Source organism: Amblyomma americanum, chromosome 4 (genome assembly GCF_052857255.1).
Source record: "Amblyomma americanum isolate KBUSLIRL-KWMA chromosome 4, ASM5285725v1, whole genome shotgun sequence".
NCBI lineage: Eukaryota > Metazoa > Arthropoda > Arachnida > Ixodida > Ixodidae > Amblyomma > Amblyomma americanum.
In genome coordinates, this window is record NC_135500.1 from 85,424,509 (window position 1) to 85,443,119 (window position 18,611).

The following is an 18,611-nucleotide window of genomic DNA, read 5'->3' on the forward strand; positions in this document are numbered from 1 at the left end:
GTTTTTTTAAATAAGCTGCGAAAGCAAGCTAGGTAAACGAGGACAGAGCATTCCACTCGTGAAAGGTATAGTCGTCACGGAACTGCGCTTGCCCGTGTCAGTGCATCATTCACCGGGCACTATGCGCACAGAAAATGATGTTTTTAAAAGGGCTGGAATCAGTGCCAGTTGAACCTTCTGAGAAGACCTTTGTTAGTTAGGCCGCTGCACAGCACTACCGTAGCAACAGGCCGTTGTGAACAAGAGCAAGGACAACAACCGACGCCGTTAGGTTTCCAAGACCATGGAGATGTAATAGTTCGAAAAATTTAGAAAGTTGGGAAAAAACTTCCATTTTTTTTTTCAAAAGATTTTAAATTTAAAAAAAGGAAAACCACTTTCTTAAGCAGATTTACTTGCTTTTCAGAAATAATAGCGGATTTGTATTTTTAGGCAAAACATTATATTCTAAATCCTTTCCAGAAAAAAAAACGGTTATTTCGCCTAAATGCGATTGGCGCAGAGCGTTGCACCAATGAGGCTCGTTACAGATGATTGGAGAATTGCTTGTGAGCTTTTTTCCACGTTAAGATTCCTGCGCTCGTACTCAAGTTTTTCGCGCACGCTGCCTGTTGCGCAGCTTCTATCCACATACCCGAACTGCGACCAGTTGTTTCGCACTACACAGATGATAAAGAAATTCGGAGTTGCCGACACGGGGCTGAGGTAAGCGTTTGGTTCCTACAAAGATATTGCCATGATGTGGACAGCTTCAGACGCTTGGCATCCTCTCATGCAGCTCGCTTAGGGTAAATTTGCAGTGCTTATGGAGACATAGAGAAGTGAGGCTTGCAGATAACTTAATCCGGCTATATGCACTATCGTGCTTTCCAGAAATATGAATAGCAGCTCGTGTTTAGAGTGTTGACCTACAACAATTTTCTCCAAAGATTATCGGAAGGGGCAGCTTCGGCGATGATTTGTGTTTTGGGGAGGAGTCTAGCAATTATGAAGACACTGAACGCTTTGGAGCCTGCTAGCTCGTGTGTGTACATTCGTTGCGCACTTTGTCTACTGCCCTTCCTACCTCAAGGCGGCAACATTCACTGTGGAGCTCACGTAAGTTGTTGGTTGAAGAGACAAGCGCCTCTCGACGGACGCTTGCCTCGTTTATGCGAACCGAAATAATCTCCTGTATCGCGCCTTTATAGAGCGAGAAGGTTGCGGAGTTTTCGCGGCACTAGCAAGCTCTATTGCAAGCAACCGACACGTGAAAAACGGCTCTGGTAACCTCTAAAGGCGCCGGGTCCTTTTTTTGCGTTGCCTGCTTCAAATAACACTCGTTTCCTATCGACGTGAGTTCGCTGTGCGCCTAGCAACAACGCAAATTGAGGAATTTCAGCTATTTCAGCGGGAAATACTGTCATAAGCATGCGGGATGAACTGTCTCTTTTTATAAAAAAGAAGGCTTGCAGCAAAATGACTGTGTCATTGAAAATTAGAATTCTTGATATCCTGCAAAAATTCCGGAAACCCGATGAATTCTTTCTTTCCTCAGCCTAACGAGTTCAGTCACAAAGTTAATCGCGCTTTCATTTCATAGGCAGCCCCAAAAAGGAGCATGTATTTTAATCCAAGACACATCAAAGAATAAGTGCGCTGTGCAAGCTATAATGAATTTATTTGAGAAGGAAGATTCTGTAGCCTAAGCTAATTACTTCCATCAGCCTCCCGATCGTTCGGCAGCATTGTCATTGAATTTAAATCAGGGAGCATTGATGGGACTTTCCAGCATCCGATACGAAGGCCACTACTTTGACAGATGTCTTCAGAGCACACGCCGAGTGGACAGGTGTAGTTCACGTATTCCTTCATCTGGAGGGCTGCTTGAACAGTGGTGTTCTATAGAAAGAAAAAGTTGTGTCATAGGAGTCGCTCAAAAGAAAGCATTCGGTTGAGGTGTGTTTGGTAGAGAATGCAAATTTAAATGACAAATAATAGAAGTAAGAATTCCTGTTATAAAACACGACGCTTTGAAACCTACTCGGGATCCTTATCATGACGGGACAGCGGGCGAATGGCAGCTTGGTTTTTAAGCCCATGTGTAGTGGCCCGCCGAGCCACCCAACAAAAACTGTAGGCATAGGAAGAGGGAACGGCACCTAGGAGGCACTAAACGCTGCCCGTGTTTGAAGAATATGCCATGACTCAAGCAGCAGCCTTCTTCACGGGTTTCGCTTAGGCCCCAGCACAATAGCTGAGTCAAATTAAATTCTTTGGTCATACGCCCAGCAGTGCTCGGTCAACGCACTTAATTCAGCGTTAATTTGACGTTACCTTAATGCTGCTTTATTCTATCTGTGATATTCGTCGTTTCTCCAACGTTTGATTCCGGGTACTCAGAGCACGGGATTCTGTACGCGCCTTGGGCATATTCTTTAGGGTGGCGGTCTTTCACGGTGCAGAGGAGGCGTCTGGTGACTATAGACGCCTTGCATATTGTTTGCAAGCTTTACTTTCCGAGAATATGGTCCAAGCTTTGGCTAGCGCATTTTACCTTTGGAATGCATTCACATTTTTGGTTATGGCGTATGATTGGTATAGGCAGAAAATTACCTTTGTTGACCCTTTATTTGCTTCCGATGATATGTCTAACAAAGGAAGTGGGTTATCCATTTTGTGGAGGGTATCGACGACTTGGTTTCCTTATCTTTCTTGTTTCTTCTTGTATAAGATAAGGGCGCTATCTATGCAATAGCCGACTACCGTCATCGGCTTCCTCTACCGGAACCCAAATGGCCGTATGCTAGAAGAATTGCACAAGATCATGTGTTCTAAATTCCCTGCTCTGAGTGCCCGGCGTCACACATAAGGGAAACGAACAATTTCAAGGTAAGGATGATACTCAAAAAGCTGAAGTCCGGCAAATTAATAGAAAGCGAATTTCGGTGTATCAGCACCGCGATGCATAATGTCCCGGGATTGACTATGATAGAAGTGTTATTCTAGAGACCTAGCCAGACCTGTGCAGAGGGCTGCTGCTTGAGTCCGGGTTACGCGCGAAAATATTACTCGTTCCCGTAGAACTCTCCCCTCTTCCCACTCCCACGCCGTTAGTGCAGTGACCCAGCCGTCATCTACACTGCGGCTTAGAAAGCCAAGCTGCAACTCACCCGCAGCCAGACCTTGATGATGAAAGCGAGTAGGTATGGAAACTGTGTGTGTTCTTAAGCGAACATGTTTGGCGTTCATGTATACTTTTGAAAATTATGAGGTAAAACAATTCCTCGCTGGCGTGACACACCATAGCCTGCCATTTAAACCGGGGCTCACAAGATGTCACCATTAGTTTTTGGCTGTCGTCCTGTAAACAACCTTTCTTACAAAGCAGATGCGAGGTGCAACTGGTAGGATGCGTAATTCATCGCTGCAGGAGTCGAACGATGGGCGTTATTTTTTCCGCGTTTTTCATGGCGTTGCACTATTTCTGAAGCGCTTGAATACAAGAAGCTGGCTTCGTTACAACCCAAATTAGAATTGCTGTCGGCCATCTCGGACAGAACTGTGGCTGTGACTAGGTATTTGAAGGTTTTACAGCCAGAGCCGTTGGTGCCTTCGGTGACGATATCATGGTGGTGTAGGTCTGTGTTCTAGTCCACAAAAAGAAACATAGGGGAGGGTAGAGTGCAAAAGAGAAAAACCTATCAAGGTACGGCATGAGTGAAATATAATGCACAATCGCCGACGAGGAAAGACAGCGCGGCTATACATTGCGCTCGTTTGGTTTAGTATAGACGTATCGAAGGAGCGGCTGCAATTATGAAATCTATGAAAGGCGAGCTCTTTGGCGTGGTAAAATGCTAAGAAGGCTGAATAACATGATGTAAATTGGGCCTCATCTTAGAAACAAAAGTAGAACAAAAAATCTGTTTTACCGCCTCTAATAAGCGGTTTTCTGGAAGATGATCGGCTCCTCACGCCGTCGCCTTGGAGACGGGCGCAGGCGCCAGCTTTACTAATCCTTCCCGTAGCTTGTTTGGCGTGTGTTTCATAACCACGTGACATCGCCGAGCTGCAATTGTGCCGAAACTGATAAAGAGCGGGAGCTTCGAAAGCAAAGGAAAGGCGCATAACTGGCCCCCTGGGACATTGGACACCTCAGTGGCGTTTTAAGCTACGTACGTGGCGTTAGTGACAATGTTCCGCCGCGGTGGCTCAGTGGTTATGGCAGTCGGCTACTGACCCGAAAGACGCGGGTTCGATCCCGGTCGCGGGGGTCGAATTTTGATGAAGGCGAAATTTAAGAGGCCCGTGTACTATGCGATGTGAGTGCACGTTAAAGAACCACAGATGGTCGAAATTTCCGGAGCCCTTCTCTATGGTGTCCCTGATAGCATGGGTCTCTTTGGAATGTTAAATCCCCATAAACTGAACTAAGCTGGCCATACAAGTTCACTGAATGCGTTGGCGTTGACAACGTTGTGGCATAAAGCGGTACTGAAGCTTTTTAGGCCGCCGATGTTCATTGTGTTCAATACTGTCGGCGTTGACACGTTCTGGACCAATGATATTGAGGAAAGGAAGCGCGCATAACTGGCTCCCTTTGTCAATGGACGCCTTAATCGCGCTTTGAGGTACGCCGCGGTGACTCAGTCGTTAGGGTGCCTGACTACTGATCCGGACTTCCCGAGTTCGAACCCGACTGCGGCGGGTGCGTTTCGATCATGGCGAAACGCAAAGGCGCCCGTGTGCTGTGCGATGTCAGTGGACGTTAAAGATCCCCAGGCGGTCGAAATTATTCCGGAGCCCTCCACTATGGCACCTCTTTCTTCCTTTCTTCTTTCACTCCCTCCTGCAACCCTTATCCTTTTTCCTTTATCCCTTCACACACACGCACACATGCTCTCTCTCTCTCTCTCACACACACACACACACACACACACACGCACACGCACAACCGCCGCCTCCCCGTGAGCTTTAATTGCCTCCATACGACCGCTTCAACCGAACCTTATAACAACGCAGTCGCCTAGTTTAGCTGATAATTTTCGAAAATTTTAAAATTATCTTCAGTCCTCGTCTTACTTTGCTGCCCATGTCTAAAATCTTTATAAAGGACTTACGCAAAGGAAGTCCAGTGACAGTGATTTCCTCTGAAACTTCATGGTAGCATTCACTCGACATTCTTCGCATACAACGCGTAAAAAAAAAAGAAAGCGAAGCGAAGAAATGAAATAAAAACACAAAAGCACACCAAAAAGAAGAAAGTTTTTTGTCATTTATTCAGTTCTGGAAGCCTGTGCATGCAGAAATGCAAGTCCGTCGTACATGTGAGTGGAGATGTACAGAATACACCGCTTTGAGACGGGGTATTGTCTCTATACTAGTCGACAACTTAAGTTTTAAACGAAGGGAAAGCTACAGAGACAGAGCACTCAAACTGTGCCACTCTGCCAAACAGTTTGACCGCAAGGCGGTGCACATGTCGCATGGCGCACTGCTCACCGATTGGTTGTTTCGCTCCGTTGTACGTGTACCTCACTCCATCTATGAAGGCTTCTTGTTAGGACCTAACAACAATATTCATTTTAACAAGAAGAATGTGTGCTTGTTATTCTATAAGGTTAGAATTTTGAAGTCAGGTTTGAAATATGCCTCAAATAACGAGAGTTACCAATACAAAATGATTTCAAAGAAAACTTATATGTGCAACGGTGGACTAATATTTGGTGGCAGGAGTCTTTCGGCTCCAGTACCTTGTCTTCGTCGCTTTGAGAAGAATCTCCGATCTATAAAAATAAGGCACTATATTTGTGCACACATGTATGGCGCATAAAAACGCGTTGGCAGCGGCTAATGTGAAGGACCGTGGTTCGCAATGGCAAAAATCGCACTAACACCACATTTGAAAACTAGAAGCTTGGCATATTCCTGCATTTAAAAAACCTGAAGAATACCACACTTGTAAAACATGAAGTTGAGCTCGAATCGAACAAAAATAAGCGTGGCACCGTCTGTACCAAAATACAAGAATGTTAAGCTTCTTCAAAAGGAGACTGCTTGTTATCACATTCACTAGAGATAGAAAAATTAGCACAATTAACGCAATATATGTATACATGAAACTGATCTCTGCTAATTTTCTTAAATTTAGGTATTACCTCGAGCTTATGAAAGTGCAGGTAGCTGTGCAAAATGAGGGTAGTGCAAGTAAAGAAGTCTGGAACCTACCACGCAAGTCTGACTCAATCTTAGATAAGTCGTATCAACATCTGGTATTCCGTTACGGTAATAAATACATCCAACAAAGATCTGAAAAAGGCATAGAAGAAACACGTTTAGAGAGGCAAACTCGCTCAAAGGGGCTGCCGTTGCGAAATTATCTGTTACCAAATTTATTGTCACATTGCTTAGAAGAAGAGGTTGCAGAAGTTAATGTCCTGCCCGCTAAGGCTTTCTCAGCCGGTTCCGGCAGTTCTTCGGCACCCGACTGCTTCTTTTCTAATACACGTTAGAAATTTGGTCAAGGAGCCGGACATGTTTCCATACGCGGGTAGGGTAACGATCAGCACAGCTCTCATCCCTGTACACCAGCGCCGCTGCCCCGTCTCAGTGAAGTGTCCGCTGAATTCAGATGTGACTGGTTCCGGCCGTCACAATGGCAACGCCGCCTCGGACGCCACAACCAGCGTCGATGACAATTTAGAAAAGGCTCTCAAAGAAAATCTCAGTGTGTGGTCAGTCGGGAACTGAATCATCTGTTAACGGCGATGTGTTCAAGAACGCCAATGATTGGCTTTCTAGCGTGTCGCTCGTTACAGCCGGTGCAGCGATGACCGTAAGCTGCACAACTTGACTCTTGTATAGCAAGCCCGTAATTGGGTCGGAAACCATACGGGTTGGTTTTGCATCCTGCGAGGCCTACCTCGCAATCTCCTGGCCACGGGAGAATAAGATGCGCTGTACTTATGCAACTATAGCCTGATTCGAGTGTACGCGCTTGTAAGTACTTCGAAGAGAACCAGTCCTTCAAGAGCGGGTACCCAAGAATGACGGAATAAAAGAAGCTTCACCACCTCATGAAATGCTTTTAGCTCCCTTTCTCGGCGCTCCGCGGGTGACCTTGGCACCTGAACGCAGGAGAACATGGAGGCGAGCCTAAATGAACTTTGGCGAAGCTTTCAGTCAGCCGGGTGCTAGGTGCCGGGCTGCCACCAAAGCACCGCATGCTTTAGCAGCAGCGTCTATGTGGTCTCATGTTGAGCGAAGCTGTTGCGCGTTATCTGTTAACGGCGAGTGTTCAAGAACTCCAAAGATTGGCTTTCCACCGTGTCGCTCGTTGTAACGGGTGCAGCGATGACCATAAGCTGCACAACTTGCTACTTAAACTTGAATAGCAAGCCCGTAAATGGGTCGAAAACCATACGGGTTGGCTTTGCATCCTGAGAGGCCGTCTGCGCAACCTCCTGGCCACGGGAGAATAATATGCGCTGGACTTATGCAACCAACGCCTGATTTGAGAGTACGTGCTTGTAAGTACACACTAAACAAATCCTCACCCTTAAGGGTGCAAATCAGCTGTCCCCAGGCGAACACCCTTTTGGGTGGTAAAAAGGGTGCAGAGATCAGCACCCTTCAGGAAGGGTGCACGGGTGGATCATGGGTGGATCAACGTGGAGCACCCTTCCAACATGCATTCGTAGCGGTGTTACGGAAAAATAGTACCCTTTAATGACGGTGCAACCATTACATCGTGTAAAGTATCATTAAGTGCACCCTTCCTTAAGGGTGCTTATCTCTGCACCCTTTTTTAGCACCGAACAACTGGAAAAGGGTGTTCATCTGGGGACAGCTGATCTACACCCTAAAAGGTGAGAAATTGTTTAGCGTGTACTTCGAAGAGAACCCGTCCTTGCAGTAGAGGGGATGACGTAGGCAATAATAGTGAAATCAAGTCAGATTGTTAGGCTTGTAGCGCATCAGGCAATGCGGTCAGAAAGTGAGGTGGGCAAATGCTCTCACCCGCCGCGGTGGCTCAGTGGTTAGGGCACTCGGCTACTTATCCGGAGCTCCCGGGTTCAAACCCAACCGAGGCGGCTGCGTTTTTATGGAGATGAAACGCTAAGGCGCCCATGTGCTGTGCGATGTCAGTGCACGTTAAAGATCCCCAGGTGGTCGAAATTATCCCGGAGCCCTCCACTACGGCACCTCTTTTGTCCTTTCTTCTTTCACTCCTCCTTTATCCCTTTCCTTACGGCGCGGTTCCGGTGTCCAACGATATATGAGACAGATACTGCGCCATTTCCTTTCCCAAAAACCAATTATTATTACGATTATCAAGAGCGGGCACCCCAGTTTGACAGAATAAAAGTAACTTCACCACCTCATTGATGATTTTTATTTTTGTGCATGAAATGCTTTCGGCTCCCTTTCTCGGCGCTCCGCGGGTGACCTCGGCGCGTGAATGCAGGAGGACACGGAGGCGAGCATAGAGGAACTTTGGCGAAGCTTTCAGTCAGCCGGGTGCTAGGTGCGGCGCTGCCACCAAAGCACCGCATGCTTTAGCAGCAGCGTCTACGAGGTCCCATGTTGAGCGAAGCTGTTGCGCGGCACGCAGCCCAAGTTGTGCCCTGTACTCCGAGAGTCGCAAACCTAGTCGTGGCGGCAATTGACAAGTTAGGTTAGTAACGCCGCGCAAGTTGCCGTCATTACCCAAAACAAATTAACCGTAGAACACAGGCAGTAATTAGCTGCAAGTTGTTATCAGTCGATGCGCTGGCGCCATCGCCTCTTGTCCAGCTGGTCGCTGGGTCGCCGCATTTAAAAAGCGACAAAGAGAGTCGGGCGCGTTGTTGCTCGCGAACAAAAGCTAAAGCAAAGTGGCTGGTGATAGGCGCTCCCTAGGACATGTGTGCGGCTATCTGTATCGAGGACCCGTCCTAGATTACGGTGCCCCTTTACTGCAGTGATGCTTACATCTACTCTCGACGAAGAGATATGTAAATTTCAAATTCTATTATGATGTGCTCCCTAAAAGCCACATGCTTAATCCAATAAATGCACTCAAAGCAGTGAAAGAGAAGAGAAGAATGAAAAATTGAGGAGCGAATGACAAAAGAAAAATGAAAACAAATAGACCATATCAGTGATAATGAGTTATAGAAAAAGATAACAGTCAAGGGTATTAGCTCCCAGTGCACGCAGTAGGTTTTGGCTGAAAGAGTAAAAATCCTCTTCAAATGCTTAACGGAATAATGGCGCAGATCAAGTGACAGGACCGCAGGAGAGCACAAACTCACACAAGCGCCAGTAAAGGGCTGTCAGCCTTATGTGTTTTCGCAGAGAAAAACACTTCTAAACAATCTGATTTGCTTTTCCCAATACTCTGCACTAAATGGTCGAGCTGAAGGCGCTTGCAAACCTTTTTTACTTTAGTTTTTACTTTGGCAAGTGATACACTGGAACACCGGTTGAAAACTGACCCCAACGCAGAGAGGCTTTTTGTTTGAAAAGACGTGAAGGTAACAAAGCAAACCCACCTTCTTTGTCTGCTGGGAGAAGACAAACACCCTTTTCCTTCTGAACTGAGGAAATCCGTGACAAATGAACACGATGTCGTGGTCGGTGACAGCGGGCTAAAAAAAGTCTACACCTTGCGAAATGCACAGATCACCGCCATTGTCCGAAGCCCGTTTGGACACTTCCCTTACAACCGCCACCAGTTCCGGAGCACTCTTTCATGGTTCCACGGTGGACTTGGGTCCAAGGCGCAGCACTTGTGTCACATCGTCAGGAAGGCGGACCTGTCACTTGATCTGCGCCATTATTCCGTTAAGCATGTCTGACCAACTTGCCCAATCCTTCACGCTTCTTAATCACATTTCTAGTACATCGGGTTCTTTCAATCTTGAATGTGCTAACCCGTGTTTCCTCGTTTCCTTGACTGCCAACGCTGAATGTCAAGCACGCGCCCTCGGATTCTGCATCCGTTCTAGTATTCTACCTCCGTTCATCAAGGCAATTTTTGGTGGCTTCCTACCGTCGGTAAGCCATGGTGTACGGATCTGCAAGATTTTGCGGTCCGAATGGCGGAGGCAGACTAGATTTATCAGGGACTGAATTCACGTGACCTTATTCAGGAGTGAGCCTCCAGGGAGAGCATGCTTCAAATGTCGGGAGTATAATGGCCTATTGGCCCGAACCACCGAGTGCATATGGAAGGCCATGTTGACACATCTACGGGGCTTGCTGCCTCCGAAGAAGCCGAGCAGTTCTAACCAGCTGCATACTCTTGGTGACGTCCGCCTTCCTGACTATGTGACACAAGTGCTGCGCCTTGGACCCAAGTCCGCCGTGGAACCAAGAAAGAGTGCTCCGGAACTGGTGGCGGTTGTAAGAGAAGTGTGCAAACGGGCTTCGGACAATGGCGGTGATCTGTGCATTTCGCAAGGTGTAGACGTGTTAGCCGGCTGTCGCCGACCACGATATCGTGTTCATTTGTCACGGATTTCCTCAGTTCAGAAGGGAAATGGTGTTTGTCTTCACTCAGCAAACAAAGAAGCTGGGTTTGCTGTGTTACCTTCACGTATTTTCAAACAAAAAGCCTCTCGTGCGTTGGGGTCAGTTTTGAACCGATGTTCCAATGTATCACTTTCCAAAGCAAAAAATAAAGCAAAAAAGCTTTGCAAGCGCCTTCAGCTCGACCATTTAGTGCAGAGTATTGGGAACAGCAAATCAGATTGTTTAGAACTGTTTTTCTCTGCGAAAACACATAAGGCCGACTGCCCTTTACTGGCGCTTGTGTGTGTTTGTGCTCTCCTGCTGCCCTGTCACTTGATCTGCGCCATTATTCCGTTAAGCATGTCTGACCAACTTGCCCAATTCTTTACGCTCCTATTCAGATATCTCAACACCACGCGGTGCCATGGCGTTTTATGTACACATTACTCGCACACTGTGGCTTAATTTTAAAGCTCACACGAAAAACACGTGGGTCTGTCACACTGACTATCCAGGCACTCAGAGTTTCATCAGATATGCTAGCTGCATGCAGTTAATGTCAAGTGTCCAAGCCGATTAATCCCAGGGCGCATAGAGCAGCCCTATCATCGTCTCGGGGAGCAGTCAAGCAGAAAGCACGACCCATGGAATTCCTCTTAAATCTTTTGCATATTTTCGCGTCTTTGCAAAAACGTGCGGCATATCTATCTTCAACTAACGAAAACATACTAAAGTCTCGACATGAAAATGCTACGTTACGAAGCAAAATGTCTTACAGTACTAGACGGGACCCTGTATGCGCGGGTCACCATGCCATGCACGCGCAGGCTGGAGTGCCTGACCTCCAAAATGTAAAGCGAATATTAGACATTAGCATCGAAGTGGACAACTAAATCACGAACAAGAGACCCCCGAATATCAGCCTGATTGTGGAGGGCGTAGAAACCCCATGAAGTAGGCCTTACATTAGAGATATTATGTCTTATTTGCATTCAGTTAAACTTATTCTTACAAACAGCACATAGACATGCAGTTAACATCCTCTTCGAATAAGCTACAGCAACGAGAACGGCGGACTATGATGAATATTTTTAGTTCTTCAGCATATTTTGACATCTGAGAGAGAGCAACAGCTTCGTAAATATCATTCTGGAAGATAGTGGGAGAGTCACGAAAGGAAAGGAGCATAACTGACCCCCCGGGTTAGTGGGCACCTGTTTCGCGCCTTGAGCTACGTGACGGCTGTGACGACGAAATGTGCGATGCATGCGGCTTGGCAGAAATGCGCCAACTTTGGTCAGGTCCTAGAAAGCATAACTCAGAACGTTACGATTGCAGTCACCAGTAATATTAAAACATGGATGAGCGAGTCTGGCCCATCCCTGGACCTCAGGCCTATAGTCCAATAAAGGACGTTAACCGTCCATCAATTTACACGAAATTCTGACCTGAGCGTAATCGCCGAATACTCCGCGGAGCCCCTTCCAGATCAGGGCTTGGGAGCCGTAGCTGTGGAGTCTAGCTTCACGCAACCCAAAATTAAACATGGCACAGCCGCCCCCAAAAGATCAGGCTTTCTCTTTCATGCAATGCCACGGTTTCAAAGACTGCAAAAAAAGAGCTAACTTGAGGTTTTGTCTCGACACTTTTGACCACACGTCAGCATTAGTCGCACTCCAGAAACCTGGGGCTGTGGGGAGGCTGTCAGGTTTCAACACTTCCCAACGGAACCTGTCTACCTGTCTTCTTGTCCACAAAGGCTTTACCGCGCACGAGGTCGATCTCGAAGTTAACCTAACCTATACGTACGTGATGATGACAGTCCTCCACCTGCGTCACGCTCACCCACCCGTACACATTTTAACTATATACTGCCCCAATAAACCTAAGAGCATTACGTTCACGAACATCTTTACCAAGACACTAAAGATAGCAGGTCGCGACCCCCGTCTTATTGTGGGTGATGTCTAGGCCCTCCGTCACTTGTGGGCCTATCGTCAGGAAGAATGGCGTGGCAGAAAGCTTGCGGAGTTAATCACCATGCTGGGCACAACTCTCCATACTGACGCCGGTGACTGCGTAGCTCGGGACACTTATCCCGGTCTTACCCTCACCCGCAACATAATACACGCAGACTGGATCAATACCGAGGATACCTTTGGTAGTGGCCACTGCATTATCAACATTATCATTTATACTCGTCCCCTACAGTGCCCAATAGCACAGGCCCGCCTGCCAGACTGGACGGCTTTCCGTCAATTCCTCCCTCCGTACAGTCGGCTCCAAAATAACTATTCTTCCTGGGCGCACACAATCGACCAAAGTCTACAAAAACATGAGAAGCAAATGCAACAGATAAGGTGACGGATGTGGAAGACAGTCTCCTTCATCTATCTCCTTGATACTCGGGAAGCGCGGCGCAGACTCGCTATGAGGTGGCGCCGTCGGAAACATAACAAGAAACACCGCCTGCTGATTCACGACCTCTCCCAATAGCACTAGAGTATGCTGCCCAGCTCACCGACTCTAATTGGGTGGATTGCTGTAAATCGGCTTCTAGAAAAATGTCTAGTCGCAATACTTGGAGGATATTGAGCAGCCTCATAGACCCAACTTAGACCAACACAGAAACGTCTGCACCGAGCAATTCATAACTTCAAGGGTAATATGGATAGCTTGCACAGACTCTACAGGATCAGTATCTGTGGCAAGTTCAAGAACACCATGGCCCCGGGGCCAGGAATACCTCTATGCAGGCAGAAATAATCCGGATCTGGATCATCCGTTGCAACTCCACGATCTGCGGGTGGTTCTTGATAAAATGAGACGGGGTACCACGCCGGGCAACGACAAGGGTACGGTCAAGCATTTGGCCAACTTTCCTGACACGGCGTTGAGGCTCTCCTAGAAGATATCAACGCAATCTGAAAAAGAGATATACTCCTCTCGCTAGGTTGGGAAACGGCGTTTGTCACCTTCATCCCCAAGGCAGGTAAGCCCATCAATACCGATAACCTCCGACATATATATTTAACGCCTTGTCGGCGAAGCTTATGGAGGCCATAATTCCATATCGCCTCCGAATCCTCCGAAAATCTGGAGGCCCGTAACACGTTCACACGATGTTCGAATTCTATCCTCGCAAGTCGGCACAGGACATTCTGCTTCAATTCTGCCACGATGTACTCCGCCTGTCGAGCACCCTCACGATGGCAAAGTGGTTCTCGCCTTGGATTTAAAGGACGCCTTCGACAACGTGAAACAAAGCGTCATCCTCGCTCACCTCAGCGAGACAAACGGCAGACACAACCCTTTTAATTACATCAAAAGTTTCTTAACGGACCGCGAAGCCTTTACCCGCATTCACGACAAGGAGCTCTGCCCTTACACTATGGGTACGCGGGGCACGCCACAAGGTGCAGTGCTGTCCCCACTACTCTTTAATATGGCAATGCTCCATCTCCCTGCCAAACTGGATGGATTTGAATGTGTACAGCAAGCACTATGTGCCGACGACATTATGATTTGGGGAACAGAAAGCAACGTTAGCCAACTGGAAGATCGCCTGCAAATAGCGGCTGGCATAGTGGATCGCTATGTTGCGTAGTGTGGTGTCCAGTGCTCGCCTCAAAAATCATAATTCGTGCATCGCCGCCGCTAGCCAGATGCAAGACACCAATACTTCTCGCTTTGGCTAGTGGACCTTTACACGAAGCCACTCAGATCAGTCCTCAGACTCTTTACGAGCAAAATCTCCGCGCTGACACTATCTTATCCAAGCTTCTCAGGGCTGACGACCAGATTGGCTACAAGGTTCGCCGCGTCTCCAGCAAGCGTGGGGGCAGCAGAAGGAGGCGATGCGAGTCGTTCAAGGTTTTTTGACAAGTCGAATTCTTTATCCGTCTGTATACCTGTACTTGCGCAAGCATGAAGAAGACATGTTATTTATTGATTTACAATATTTCTAAGGGCCCTCGTGCAAGGGTATTACATAGGGGGGGGGGGGGATACAAGCATAAAAACACGGAATTGCGGTGGAGGCACTTAAAATAAAACAAATTTGTGTATGTAATAACGAATTATGTAATAAAAGTAGTATTGTACACAAATAAAACAGCGAACAACGCAAAATAAAATTCCCAGTAATACTATAATGCACCCAATACCACAAACATCGTAAATCTTTAAGTCCATGGTATGATTTAACAAACGCTGAAAGGATTGTAAGTTAACCTCAGTAGCTATGTGTGATGGCAGGTTGTTCCAGCCCATTACGGAATGAGGAATGATTGATTTCGCGTAAAGCGTTGAATGGCATGTTATGAGTTTTATTTTGTTATCATGGTCACTTTGAACAAAGACTGCAGGGTGTGGAAATGAGTGTGGGATGATAAAACAATTTGTGAAGTAAGGTTAGGCGAGCTAAATAGCGTTGACAAGATAGTGGTTCCAACTCGGCACGTTGTTTTAGTGCTGTGACACCGGTGAAGCGTGAACAATTTGAAAAGAAGCGAACAGCACGTTCTCGCAGGGATTAAATCTTTTTTATGACGTATGCTTCTTGAGGATCCCACATGGCAGAAGCATATTCAATTTTCGGGTGGATTAGCGTGATGTAAGCACGTTTCTTTAAATGTCAAGGCACGTGTTTGAGATTACGCCTAAGAAGGCCGATTGCGCGGTTTACTGACGCTAAGAATGCTCTAATATGGTAATGCCAAGTCAGGTGAGACTGAAAGTTTGGTTTATGGGTGTCTAACGTCCCAAAGCGACTCAGGCTATGAGGGACGCCCTAGCTGAGAGCTCCGGAAAGTTCGACCACCTGGGGTTCTTTAACCTGCACTGACAACGCACAGTACACAGCCTCTAACATTTCGCCTCCATCGAAATGCGACCACCGCAGCTGGGATCGAACCCACGTCTTTCGGGTCAGCAGCCGAGCGCCATATTCACTGAGCCACCGCTGCGGCTTTATGAGACTGAAAGTGAACTCCTAGGTACTTGTAAGTTGTAAGGTCTACGCTATCGTTATTGAGAATGTAGAATGTAGGAATTCGAGCGGGAGCGGTTAGTAAACGAAATTAACTTTGTTGTAGATGCATTTAGAGACCACAGCCAGGAGGAACACCAATCCGTTAAAGCGCCAAGATCAGTTTGAAGAGAATGCCGGTCGGTTTCTTTAGTAATGTTACGATATGTAGCAATCATCCGCGAATTACCTAATTTAAAAGATACACATTTGAGTAGATCGTTAATAAAAATTAAAGAAAGCGGAGCACCAATTACCCTGCCTTGGGGGACTCCACATGTTACGGGAACAGTGACGAGTTAAACTCATTGACAGAGGTGAATTATTTTCTATTGTAGAGGAATTGTTTTCTGCATGAAATAACATTTCGTTGGAGATTTAAGCGTGTCGATTTGGGTAGGAGCTTCTGATGGGCAACGCGATTAAAAGCTTTAGAAAAGTCCAAAAATACTGCGTCAACCGGTAAGCCTTCATCTACTGCGAAAAATATGTCATTATTAAAACTAGCGAGTTGGGTGTTGCAAGAATTATCGCTGCGAAAACCGTGCTTGTATTTGAAAATGGTACCGTGCACCTCTCGATAATTATTAACTTGAGTATGTATTAAGAGCTCGAGGAGTTTACAGACGTGCCTGGCTAATGAGATAGGGCGATAGTTAAGTGAAATAGTCCGATCTCCGAACTTTAAAAGGGGTATTCTTTTCGCAGCACGCCAGTCATCAAGAATTGTACCAGATGATAATGACTGAGAAAAAAAGCGATGAAAATACTTGATAGAGGTTTAGAGAGGAATTTTTTAGTATTTGTTATTAAAACCAAGTTGATCAGAGCCAGTATTAATTTTGAGGTTATAGAAATGGGCAAGAATGCCTGAATCACTAATGATAATTTCTGGCATGGAAGTTACGGAAGGTGGCTTTAACATGGGCGAGGAAGTGGTGTCTTCATGGGTGAACACGCATAAAAACGCTTCACTAAAAAGCAGTGCACACTCCGTTTCAGTGACTGCTTCACCCTCGGTATGAATCAGTACTCTTTCGGGGTGGGATGTCGGATTGATGACGCACCAGAATCTATGAGAATTGTTGGCTAACATGGTGGACGGGGCGTCACTGAAGAAATGATGACGAGTTGTTTGAAGCAGTGACTGATATTCTTGATCGCAATGCCTGCACTTTGGTCATGACGACAAAAGACCTGTTTTGACTGCTTGGCGGTAAAAACGTGTCTTTTTATTGTTAAGACGACGAAGCCAATTTGTGAACCACGGTGCAATTTTATGAAATCTGATGGTGATGACTGGCACAAACTTGTCAACCAAATTAGTCAATGCGCCTTTAAGCGATTGACAATTTATTTAGACTGAGCGAGATAAATAATGAGCTAGGAAGGCCTCCAAAAATTATTGCTGTCAACAGTTAATCCCAAAAAATTAGCAAAGAATTCGCTTCGTGGAAGATTTCTTTATACTGAATGGCCGTGTGATGTACCCGGGGATGATGTCGTGATCAGATAATTTTTTTTCCAAGATACCTGAACAAACCTCAGGGTTACTTGTTAGGGCGAGGCCAAGAATATTACCCGTTGTAGCGGAGCGCCGGGTAGTATTACTGATAAGCTGAAAAAGCAGAAAATCTAAGCAGGTATGAAGGAACGCGTGGACTTCCTCATCACTGGGGTGAACCGTAAGATTAGGTCGGTCAATGTTTGGGAAAATAATATCACCAAATAAAAAGAAGATGATGTCAGGAAAACGCATATATAAGTCCTTCAGTAATTCATGAAATTACAAAGAAACTTTGGCGGTGATATCTGGCGGTCGGTAGAAGGCAGCAATGACATCAGCAACTTCGATTTTCCAAAGTATACAAACACATTCAAAAAAAGTAGTGACAACGAGGGGAACAGCAGATATTTGTTTATTTGTAGCAACAAGGACGCCACCTCTGTTTCTATTTTGCCTATCACAATGAAAAAAGCAAATACGGATTCATTGAGAAGAAAGGTAACATCATTGAGAAGAATTGAAATTGCAGCCATCACCTGTCTATCAACCTTCGTATAAAAAATTACATCCCACCTGTCATCATGAAAAATGTTTGCTTCCTTATGTTAACCCCACCCCTTATGTAAAACCACCTACAGGGGGTCTTTAAGAAAATAAAAATGAAATAACATGAAATCCGGAATGAAATCATCCAACCAAGTTTCACTTAATACCAGAAGTGAAGCGTACGTTGGATCGACGAGTGAAGAAAGGGCAAGAGATTTTCCAAGTACGCTTGGAATGTTTGCGAAAAGGAAATTATTACTGCTCTCTGAACTAGCACGTACGTTCAACGAGGATGACGAAGACGCTGGAAAGAATTGGTGGCTGTTGGAACAGGTCAGTTTGCCGCGTAATGACTACCTGGCACGGCTTGGGCGCTCGCGACATCCCACAGATAAATATCCTGAATGATATACAATTTGTCGAAAGTCAGGCGCACGCGCTCACCTTCTTTTTTTAGTTTGTAATCGTTTTGGAGAACCGAAGCTGTTGGCGCGTTTGTCACAGACAGCAAGCGAATAGTCACGTTCGTTACTAAAATCCGTTTTCTTAAGCTAGCGGCCATTACTTAATATGGTTTCAATTTCCTTATGGTTGAAAAACTTCGTTATCACTGACCGGGCCTTCTCGGTCGTGAAACGGCCCACACTAGTTGCCCTAGCAACGGAATTGTCACAGTGACGCCAAGCTTATCGCCGCAGAAGCCGTTGAGAAGTTGCTCTGAGCTCTCCCGACTTTCGGACGAGTCACTCTCGGCGATACACTAGAAGAGAGCATTGAACGTCACAACCGGCTTTACAGAACATCCATTTCATTAACAACGTAAGATAATGCAGCTTGGAGATTTAGAATTTTGGCGTGTTTTCTTAATACGCCATGACTGTTTTCAGTGAAGTGAGGCTTATCGCTTGATCGTGTGATAGATGCTGTGTCCGGGTGACGATTGTACCTATGAAATACGTCCCTTTGAACTAAATAAATCAGTTGGTACCAAGCACCCATTTTGTAAGCATTCCTTCTCATCGTCCACGCCTTCTTGACGCTGTTTGTAAC

The 18,611-nt window shown here is 46.2% G+C and overlaps 1 protein-coding gene across 4 annotated transcripts in view; it reads right to left on the reverse strand.

The window, feature by feature from the left end:
* Positions 1-1,634: 1,634 nt before the first annotated feature.
* The window catches only part of LOC144130229 (uncharacterized), a 75,110-nt gene continuing 58,133 nt past the window's right edge, over positions 1,635-18,611 (reverse strand). For 3 of the 4 annotated variants that reach the window (XM_077664202.1, XM_077664203.1, XM_077664204.1), the window contains 2 exons: positions 6,211-6,291; positions 1,635-1,881 (listed from right to left, as the gene is read on the reverse strand). In XM_077664202.1, coding sequence (XP_077520328.1) covers positions 1,690-1,881; positions 6,211-6,291 — 273 coding nt within the window. In that variant the 3' untranslated portion in view covers positions 1,635-1,689. The remainder of the gene's footprint in view (positions 1,882-6,210; positions 6,292-18,611) is intronic. The other variant, XM_077664205.1, reaches the window with a different exon arrangement.